The 11,424-nt window shown below is 24.4% G+C and overlaps 5 protein-coding genes across 5 annotated transcripts; 3 read left to right on the top strand and 2 right to left on the bottom strand.

The window, feature by feature from the left end:
* Positions 1-403: 403 nt before the first annotated feature.
* Positions 404-1,882, top strand: EHI_127710 (uncharacterized protein; the record flags this gene model as incomplete). Its single annotated transcript, XM_644310.2, has 1 exon — positions 404-1,882. The coding sequence occupies one exon, from the start codon at positions 404-406 to the stop codon at positions 1,880-1,882; it is 1,479 nt and encodes a 492-aa protein (XP_649402.2).
* Positions 1,883-3,905: 2,023 nt separating this feature from the next.
* On the bottom strand, positions 3,906-5,702 carry EHI_127700 (heat shock protein 70, mitochondrial, putative; the record flags this gene model as incomplete). Its single annotated transcript, XM_001914201.1, has 1 exon — positions 3,906-5,702. The coding sequence occupies one exon, from the start codon at positions 5,700-5,702 to the stop codon at positions 3,906-3,908; it is 1,797 nt and encodes a 598-aa protein (XP_001914236.1).
* A 109-nt stretch (positions 5,703-5,811) lies between these two features.
* On the top strand, positions 5,812-6,678 carry EHI_127690 (uncharacterized protein; the record flags this gene model as incomplete). The annotated part of the gene is made up of 1 exon (XM_644312.1): positions 5,812-6,678. One exon carries the CDS (start codon positions 5,812-5,814, stop codon positions 6,676-6,678), a length of 867 nt encoding a protein of 288 aa, XP_649404.1.
* Positions 6,679-7,886: 1,208 nt separating this feature from the next.
* EHI_127680 (uncharacterized protein) lies at positions 7,887-8,561 on the top strand (the record flags this gene model as incomplete). Its single annotated transcript, XM_001914200.1, has 2 exons — positions 7,887-8,024; positions 8,115-8,561. 2 exons carry the CDS (start codon positions 7,887-7,889, stop codon positions 8,559-8,561), a joined length of 585 nt encoding a protein of 194 aa, XP_001914235.1.
* EHI_127670 (uncharacterized protein) lies at positions 8,515-9,431 on the bottom strand (the record flags this gene model as incomplete). Its single annotated transcript, XM_644313.2, has 1 exon — positions 8,515-9,431. One exon carries the CDS (start codon positions 9,429-9,431, stop codon positions 9,096-9,098), a length of 336 nt encoding a protein of 111 aa, XP_649405.1. The 3' UTR covers positions 8,515-9,095.
* Positions 9,432-11,424: the final 1,993 nt, after the last annotated feature.

The following is an 11,424-nucleotide window of genomic DNA, read 5'->3' as shown; positions in this document are numbered from 1 at the left end:
ATTCTTTGTCAAACAACATATAACCTCATTTTATTTGGTATTATTATATGCATCTAATTAGTTATAATTGAATGTCAAATAAATTTAGTTTCCAATACTGAAATAATAATTAACCAACAATGAGGATGTTATAACTAATGAAATTAACTCGAATTCATCATAAAATTGTGTTAATTAATTACCATTGCACAGTAATAAGAAATTGATACAGTGTCAATTGAAATCAACAAAAAATTATTTTATTAAAAGAAAAACAAAATTAATTATTGAAAAACATCCAATCAAAAAAGATATTTATTTTCAGATAATTCATATTTTTATTATATTTTGAAAATACAACTAATAAATAATAAATAAAAAAGAACTAAAATATAATGAAATAATCAAAAATAATAAAGAAAGAATGAAATTAGGATATAATGAAATAATGATTGTCTCAAAGTATTTTGAAGATATTAATGATTTTATTAATTTAGAAATGGGAATTAAAAGATTTGAAGGGAATATGGAACGATTTCATTTTAATCCAATTCCATTGAATCAATATTCAAGAAAATTGTTTCCTAATATTGAAACATTTCATATTTATAATAAAGAAGATGAAGTGTTTAAAGATGGAAGAATAATTAAATATGTAATATGGTATAAAGTAGAATATTCAAGATATTTAGAAGAGAAAGAAGAAGGAAATATTTGTAAAAATATCGAATATACAAAAGAAGATATAAAGAAATATGGAAATACAATACCAATAGAAGTTAATTCACTTGGAGAATATTGTTTTTATGGATTAAAATCCATTAATATTCCATCAACAATTAGTAAAATAGGAAATAACAATTTTAGTAATAAATTATTAACATCAATCACAGTTGATAACTTGAAATTTATAAGTAAAGAAAGAATATTTATGAATGAACCAGCATTATTAAGTATTCAAACTCCACGTGATATACAACAAATAAACAAGAAAAAAGTAATACGAAGAAATATTAATGAATTTATAATACCAACAACAATCACTAAATTAACAGATGAGTGTTTCAAAGAATGTTACTCATTAACATCAATTAATATACCAATAACAGTTAGTAAAATAGGAAGTTATTGTTTTAGTTATTGTTCATCATTAAAATCAATTAATATTCCACTATCAGTTAATGTAATAGAAAATTATTGTTTTGATGGATGTTTATCATTAACATCAGTTACTATACCATCATCAATACATTCATTAGGAGACAATTGTTTTAGAGGATGTTCAACATTAAAGTCAATTAATATTCCAAAGACAGTTAGTAAACTAGGAAATGGGTGTTTTGAGAGATGTACGTCATTAAGTTTAATTAATATACCAAGAGGAATAAAAGAAATAGGAGGTGGATGTTTTTATGAATGTTTGTCATTAACCAGTATGAATATACCGACAACAATTAGTAAAATAGGAGGGACATGTTTTAATGGATGTAAATTATTGAAGAACATCAATATAAAAAATCTTCAATTTATTAGTGGAAATAGAATATTTTTAAATGAACCAATTTTATTGAGCATTAGAACACCAGAAAATATAAAAGAGATTAACAGAAATGAAATTAAACAAAGAGATATTAATGAATTTATAATACCAACAACAATCACTAAATTAACAGATGAATGTTTTAGTGGATGTACTTCATTACGCTCATTTAACATTCCTACAACAGTAAATGAATTGGGAAGTTATTGTTTTTGTGGATGTTCATCATTAAAATCAATTATTATTCCATCAACAGTTAGTATAATAGGAGATGAATGTTTTAAAGGATGTTCATCATTAACATCAGTTACTAAAACACTAAAAGAATCGAATGAAGAAAATACAAAATGTGTTTTAGTGTAACAGATAATTGAATCAACTACCATTTTTATATTTCAATATATTCTTCTTTTAACTCTTCTATTTTATTATGAATGTTGATTATTTATTCATGTTTAATTATTACCATTTCGACTTTAATACCTCTCTTATTTCTATAAAGTAAATTTCATTTAAGAAAGTTATTCTACGAGTTGAATTTATTATAGTAATGATTGAATTGTTTAGTTTCTCATTAAGTAATGTTATTAAATGAACAGTGTAATTGATGTTGTTATTATTTGTTGTTTCATATAATAATTTTAACATCAAGAAACTATTAAATGATTTGAGTTGAACATTACCACAAAGTACATTCTTCATTATTTAGTTAAAATTCTCTTGAATAAAACTAGTAATTTAATACACATTCAACATACCCAAATAAATATTTCATTACAAATTGAATTATCTTCAATCACTTTGAATTTACATTAATAACGTTATAGAGATATAAAAAATAACAAAAGAGTATTAGAAGTAACTAAAAATTATGTAATGATAAAAAGAAACACACAATCAACTAATATTAATCATAAATGTGTATTATATAAAAATTCAAAGAATATAATGAATAAGAATATAAATGAATTTATGTAAATTGGTATTTTGAGTAAAGAATAAATTATTTTATGTTAATAATAATTAAATGTCAGTATCATATAAACATATTATAAACATGTATAATTTATTAGAATAGTTTGTACAAGAAATATAATTTCAAATTTATTGAATAAAATAAGTGTTATATAAGTTTGAATGTGGTGTAATTTCATTGAATAATTCAAAAGTATTTACAGCTAAATTCAATAAGTTTTGTTTTCTTTGGTATTCTCTTAGTATTTCAGATAAATATCATCAAGACAACATTCAACAAAATGATATGTCATTATTAAAAATAATAATGAATCAAATTAATGAAAATAAACAAAGATAACAGAATGAAACAATGAAACTTTATTGGTGTGTCATTATCTTTGTTATTGTTTTACATTAAAATAATTCATAACACTAATTTGAATGAACTGAATAAATTATATGATTCTTTTGTTCAAAACACTTCATTAATCTTTGTAAAACATCACAAAATCAGCAAATATTCTTCAACTTTTAATAAAAACACAATGAATTAGTATTTACACACTATTACTCAATACTTTCATGACTTTCAAGTAAACAGAAGTATGTATTACCAAAACAAAAGCTTTTAATTTTTCATTGACTCTTATTCTATAATTTATTCTCAACAATTCATACAAAACTTTCTACTGTGTTATGCATTTGTCATGAAAATAAAGAATACCATCACAATCCTCACAACTATATTTTGTCACTATCATTACAACCACATACATTACATTATAACACGTTTTCAGAAAATATTTATGTTATAATGATGTTCATCACAACATATCAATATCTATAATTTTTACTGCTTATTTTCATAATAAATATTGATGCTATGAATAATAAGTGAAAATAGAATATGAAATAAAGTATAGAAACAATCAACTAATCATTGTGTTGTTTATTCACTTACGATAATTAGTAATATGAATTGATAATGAATAAACAGAAATAAACTCAAAACCATTGAATATTCATTCTAAATGAATATAAACTATAAAACTCATGTAAAAACAAAAAGAGATAACAACTCTAACATATGAACAAATAGTTATAGAGAACGACACAACAGAACAAACAGAAGTCAATAACAAAAGATTAAATAGCTGTGTATATATCAACAATGAAATAAGCAAAACACATGAATTGAATTAGATGAAAGAAGAGAAAATGAAATAAAACCAAAGAATAGAATAAATATGAAAGATGTTATTTAAAAAATACATCAACAATTCATGTATTTCATGTAAAAAGTAAGTAGTGTATAACTAAAGACTTGAATAATAATAACAAATATAACTGATATTTGATGAATGAGATGAAAATAAAGATAAATAATACTGAAAATTAAAACAAATCATAATAAAAAGATAGAAGTTAATTACTTATATAATTTAGCAGAAGAATTTGATGTTTCTTCTCCTAATTGGTTAATTAATCTTTTAATTTCATTTTCATCTTCTGATGTAATAACCTTTTTGGATTGATTAATAACTCTTTCTAATTCACGTATTTCAATCTTTTTCTTTAATAACTCTTTTTGAATGTCTTCTGCACTCTCTATCATTTCTTTTAATCGTTGTCTGTGAAGAAGTAATTGCTCTTTTCTCTTGTCTTCTGCAGCATGTTCTTCTCCTTCCTTAACTAGTCGATTGATTTCTTCTTCATTCAATCCACCATTACTTTTGACTTGAATCCCTGTTTTCTTTCCTGTTCCTTTGTCAAGTGCAGAGACTTTTACTATTCCATTGACATCAATGTCAAATGTAACTTCAATTTTTGCTACTCCTTTCTTTGCTGGTGGAATTCCAACCAATTTAAATTCTCCTAACTTTTTATTCTTTCTTGTAACTCTACGTTCTCCTTGAAACACTTTAATATCTACTTCTTGTTGATTATCCATTGATGTGGTAAATTCCTTTGAAACTGATGTAGGGATTGTTGTATTTCTATTGATTAATGGTGTCATCACACCTCCATATGTTTCAATTCCTAATGTTAGTGGTGTAACATCAACAAGAATAATATCCTTTTTCTTCCCTTCAATAATACTTGCTTGAATTGCTGCTCCAATAGCAACAGCTTCATCTGGATTGACATTTTTACTTGGTTTTTTTCCAAAGATTTCTTGAACAGTGTTTTGAATTAAAGGCATTCTTGTCATTCCTCCAACAAGTACAACATCACTAATGTCTTTTTTTCTTAATTTTGCATCTTTCATACATTGAAGACAAGGATATTCTGTTCTTTTACAAATTCCCTTACATAATAGTTCAATTTTTCTTCTACTGATTGTAATTTCAAGTGAATCTTGTCTATCAAGATATGGTAATGAAATTACACTTTCTTCATTTGATGATAATTCACATTTTACTTTCTCTGCTGCTTCTTTAATTCTACTAATTCCTTTCTTATTTCTTTGAAGATTTCGTTTATATTTTCGTTCAAATTCTTTCTCAATATATTGACAAATAGCTTTGTCAAAATCTTCTCCTCCAAGCATTGTATCTCCATTCGTTGCTTTAACTTGGAAAATCCCCTTATTAATATTAAGAATAGAAATATCAAATGTCCCTCCTCCAAGATCATAAACTGCAATATTCTTTCCTTCATTTTCTTTTCTTGTGTCTATTCCATATGCTAATGCTGCTGCTGTTGGTTCATTAATAATTCGTTTAACTTTTAATCCTGCAAGTGTTCCTGCATCTTTAGTAGCTTGTCGTTGTGCATCATTGAAATATGCTGGACATGTGATAACTGCTTCATCTACCCTTTTCCCTAGTTTAGCTTCTGCATCTTTTTTTAATTTCTTAAGAATAAATGATGATATTTCCGATGGAGAATATGTCTTGCCATTGATATAAATCCATCCTTCTCCATTCTTTCCTTCAACAATTTTGTAAGGTTTTCTTTGTTGCTCAACACTTTTGTATTGACACCCTATCATTCTCTTAACTCCACTAACAGTGGTTGTTGGATGTAATGCTTCCATTCGTTTTGCTGCTTCTCCCACTAATATTCCTGTTGGTGTAAAAGAAACACAAGATGGTGTTGTTCGTTTTCCTTCAGCATTCTCCAGAATTCGAGGTGTTGTTTTATCAAAAACACACATACATGAGTTTGTTGTTCCTAAATCAATTCCAATGCAAGTTGACCGTGCAGGTTGTGAGACAAACATGTTAAAAATTCAGATTCTGTGAGAGAAAAATAACTTTCATTTTGTTGAACTTTTGGATAAATAGAGTTGAAAAGAAGATTTGATAATCTTAAAATCAAAATGAAAAGTAATGCAAAGAGAAGTACCACCTGAAATCATCCAATTACTTGATGGCATCAAGTTACAGAATGAAAAAATCTTTGAGATGCAAGAAGAACAAGTTCAATGGAATAAACAACATGCCATTAATCTCAAATCTATCTTGGATAAAATTAATGAGATGTATCAAATCATCCGAGACTTTAAAGAGACAAAAAGAAAGTCTATTCAACCAAATAACACCATTCATCCATCTCTTACCACCACACTCACTCCCAAATCAAACAATAAGCAATTAGAAATAAACACTCATGAAGGGTCAACAAAAAAGAAAAGTTCTAATCCTCTCATCAACAAATTATCTCATAATAACAAATTTAAAAATCAAGAAAACACACAAAGAACAAATGCATTGCAATCCTTAGTTGATCTTCAAGATAATCTACGTAAAAGAACAAAAGAATTATCAAAAACACCAACAAAACGACTTGAAATAGAAGATGTTCCTAATCAAAAGAAGTCCAGATTGAATTATAGTATATCAAGTAATGTCAATAACATACTTAAATTAGAAGAAGTCTTGATGAGTATTGATAGTGAAGAAGTGTTTGATCAAATTACTGAAGAAAACATTAAAAAGATGATTCCTTGCATTGTCAATATCTTCATTGTTGGAGATGACATTCAGAAAGAGTTTGTTGCATTGGAATTTGTCTGGGAAATCACAAGAAAACATGAGAGAATATTTGAGGGAACTGAAGGAGTTGTTCTAGCAAACAAACTATTACATTCATTACAACTCTTTTATTCAACACCAAACATTCAAAGAGATGATTGTCCATTGAATTCTGATGAGATGAAATGGTTATTTGAGTTTTTCATGCATTATTCTAATTGAATTTGTTATTTACATTCTCTTTTATTTCCATTTTGTATTTCTCATTGACTGAATCATTATGTTGAATGAACAAGTTTTGTTTCTTCTTTTTCATTCAACACCAAGGAAAACAATTATTCTTATGAATAAATAAATTGAAGTCAGATAGTTTGTTTCATGTCTTGATGTTATGTCTAATAAGAATGAACAGTATTAAAAGACTTTGTGGAGTTTTACTTCTTCATAAATAGAATAAATAACACTTGACTATTTATATGATTAATTCAAATGTATTATAAAGATAAAGAATGATTTGATGTAAGAAAATAAGTTATTCTCAAAATAAAATAATTGAATTGTGCAATGTAATGATAAAACAAACTATGAATAATCAAAATTAAAGTGTAATGATGTTTTTACTTTCATTAAATATAATTTCATTAAATAAAAGATGAATGTTGTTATGATTTTGAATTAACAAACAATAAAACAATAGAAATACTATAACAATATCAAAAATATACATAGTTATGATATAAGTTGTTAGATTTATTAGAATTTATGTAGTACTTGTATGTATATAATCACCATTTCAATTACATAAAACAAAGATTATTATTTGAATGAAATATTATTTAATTAACAATACGTGTGATTCTTTTAGTGTTGATTTAATAGCATCATTTTTAATTCAAATAATTCAGTATTTGTTTGTTATTTCATATGAGTTGATATATTTTTAATTGGTATGAACAGTTTGTTATCAACAACATAGTGTTTTATATTTTGTTGATAATTCATGAAGAAATAAAAGAGTGTTTGAATAAATTGAATTTTACAATTGAAAATATAGTCTTTCCATTGAAGCACTTCTTTTATTCATCATGAAAATACAATTATCTTCAATCATATCATGACATTCATTTCTTATACAACACAATTCATTTTCATGTAAAATATGGTGGTGTTTACATTAACCATTCTTATCAAAAAGAAGATGGTGTTATTAATGAATAAAAGGAAATGTTGATAGAATAACTATTAGTTGAAATGATAATAGTGATTAAAACTATTATTTACCTATTCATTGAACTTACTATTCTGATTATTCTAATAAAATAAAAGTATCTTCTAATTCTTATAAGAATGATAGACATTATTTGATATCATATGAAAGAACTATTAATCCTTTATCATCAAATAACTATTTCAATCAAATGTGTAAATGAATGGTTTGTTATTATATTTATAATGATATTGAAATAGATGATGTAACATCAACATTTTCAAAAACATTTACACCAAATGATGAAGATGATTTTAATTCATTTGTTGTAACTGTTACTGTGTCTTTATTATCTGATTATGTTTATTCATTATCATTACCAACAAACAATTATATCATTATTAATAACTATGTAACAAATGATCATATTATCTTTACTTATCCAAAATAGTGGATAAGATATGAATCAAAAAATCAAATAACTTTCAGTATCATCGGAAAGAAACAACTATCTCGAAGAATTCAATTAAAACTAACAATTGGAACATCAGATTCAGGAACAACAATAATTAAAGAAGAAACCACTAACACACTTTCATCTGTAATAATAACTACATCAAAACATCTATCTAGTATAAGTAAACAATCATTCACAAGAAGTACAACATATCAAAGTCAAATAACAATCAAAGGAACAAAAGAAATAATATTTGATGATTTTGGATATAGTAATTGTGACAAGTTAGTTTATAAAGAAGATTTAACACAGTGCAATCATTATAAAGAAGAATATAAGTTAACATCAAATAATCAATGTATTAAACATTCCCAGCTAACTATCAAATTAGAAATGGAAACACTTGTACCAAATGTGATACTTCTAAACAGTATTATTTAAATCCAAATAATAAACAATGTCATTATGATGATAAATGTACTTCTACCAATAGTTATGTACTTTTTAAATCATGTAAAGAATGGTATTATATAGATAATATAGATAAATGTAATCAATACTCGATTGATGTAAAACAGGAACTTCTTATTCATATTGTAATTCATGTATTAATAGCTATTATTTAAGAACAGATAAACTATTTTATACTGATTCAAATTGTGTTTCTAATTATAATAATGTATAATGTACATTATGTAAAGATTATGTATTTAACTAGTCATGAAAATCCATTTTATTCTAGAGAGAGGAAATATAAGAGTTTTATTATTAAAGATACCATAATGAAATACAGTTTAAAGTACTAAAACGTAACACTCAGAATTATTTGATAATAATACAGAAATACACCCCAGGAAAGTAAAGATGTGAGAGAAACTTATTATAAATAGTAGTGATCAGAGGGATGAAAAAGAAAAAATATAATTGAGCTAAAAAAGAAGAATTTTATCTGATCATCAGCAGAACATATCGGTATCAGTATAAGCAAGTAACAATATGTTCCCGTTCTACATGACGAGAACCACCCACCTCTTCCCAGGGTGTTCTCCACACACTTCCATCAACCATTACATATTCATCACACTCTTCCTCCCATTCTTGCCAATAAAAAATCTTATGCTCTTTGCGGTCCCACTTAGCCCACATAAAGTATTTCCATGTTGAGTAGCTCTCTTCAATTTCATGATTTGATGATCTGCCTCGAGAAATAGTGCGGCGTGATAAAACCTTACCGTAACCCGGAATAACTAGTTCACCATTTATCCTGGCAGCCACAACACCTCTTGGAAGAGTTGACAAACTAAGGGACATTACGATTATTGCTAAATTATCAGTTTAAATAGGAGTCATTAAGTTGAGTTTTGAACTTATAAACGTTGAACTGCAATTTTTCTTCTTTTTCAACCCGATTTCCCATGGGAAAATTCACTACATTGCTTTGATAAAAAAAGAAGAAATAAAAAGAAGAAATAAAATATTTATATCGTTCTAGTTTTATGTTTAAATATTCACTTATCCTTTCTTTCATTTACCCTATTTTATAATTTATTCATAACTTCTTCAATTTCTTTTTTTCTTTTTATGTTTATTTTTATTTAAACATCACTCATTATTCTTTTTTCATGATTTTACTCTTATTTTTATTTAAACATCATTCGTTTTTGTCGTATTTGTTTTTATTTTATCGTGATTTATTTTATTATTTTACCCCCTTTTTATTTGTTTGATTCTTTTTATTTTCATTGTTTTATTTATCTTTGTCTTTCTTTGAAAATATTAATGATTTTCTTATTTCTTATTTCTTTTATATTTTATATTTTATTCTTATTTACTCCATTTATTCTTATTTCATGTTCATTCGATGGTATTTTTAATTATTTATAATTTGAACGGCATTTTCACATTTATTTTACTCATTTGAAATTATCATCAGTGCATTATAATTAGAATTTATCAATATGAAAATAATAAACAACAATGAAATAAATGAAGATGAAATAAATGACAATAAATATGAAATAATATAAATATAAATAAGAAAAGAAATGACAATAATAAAATAATATTCAATGAATAAATGAAATATAGAGCAATGATGAAATGGTTAATATTTAATATTTCATTTTATTGTGAATTATTTTAATCAATTTCTTCTTTCTTTTGGTTGTTAATTTGAAATGATAAATAAACCATTAATAAATAATTGAAGTAAAGAAGAAAAGAGTATAGAAATAAATCAATCATTTGATTAATATAATCACACTTATTTATTAGCAAGAAATGAAAATATAACATGACATAATAAACATAAATTACAATAAATTGAATTGAAATATAATTATTTTAATTTAATCAATTATTTAACATTTCATTTATATAATATTTCAAATGATAATATATAAATAACAATAAAATGATGAAATTAAATATTTAAAATAAATGAATAATGTAATTAATAATTCAATAACATGATAAAAGAATAATAAAATAAAATTCATTTCTATTTCTTATTTATCTTTACTATTATATTTTTATTACTCTTTTATTTTCTTCCTATTCATTTTGTATATTTATTCTATTATTTTGTTTATATTCTTATAAAATTCTCTTTATTCTTTTTATTTTTATTCTTCATTTCTTATTTTATTTCTAATTTTAATATTCAATTATTTTAAATTAATTTCCTTCACTTAAACAATGACATATTCGTCATTATAATATATCTTTTTCAATACCTCATTCTTTTTCAATTCATTCGGACATCCTTCATAACATTTATATCCTATTTCACTAACACTTGTTCGTATATTAATAGTTGTTAATGATGTACATCCATAAAAACAATTATTTCTTATCACTTCAATATTCATTGGTATATTGATTTGAAGAAGATCATTACATCTAGAAAAACATTCATCAGCTATTCTATAAAATTTTTCTGGTATTTTTCTATGTCTTTTACCCTAAAAATAGTTTATTATTTTATAGTTATTTCGTCTTCTTTGAATAATGTTGAATGAAGAATTGTTATTCATTCTAAATTATTCCAGTGATGTTTATTATTCTTTTATTTTTATTTTATCATTACATAATCATAAAAATAGTATTTTCTTTCGTTTTCAATTATGTAAATATGAATATGTCGTTATTATTTATCGTATTATATTAAAATAAATGCTGTTTTATTGTTATTTATATATTTTCATCTCATCAATTATTTCTTTCATTTTCTGTTTGTTGTTTTATTTCATTTTATTCATTTTGTACATCTATCTTTCTTCTTTCTTTTATTATTTGATGTTGA

This window comes from Entamoeba histolytica, genomic scaffold (assembly GCF_000208925.1).
Source record: "Entamoeba histolytica HM-1:IMSS scf_1104750518243 genomic scaffold, whole genome shotgun sequence".
Classification (NCBI taxonomy): domain Eukaryota; phylum Evosea; order Mastigamoebida; family Endamoebidae; genus Entamoeba; species Entamoeba histolytica.
This window is presented reverse-complemented; position numbering and strand designations above follow the sequence as displayed.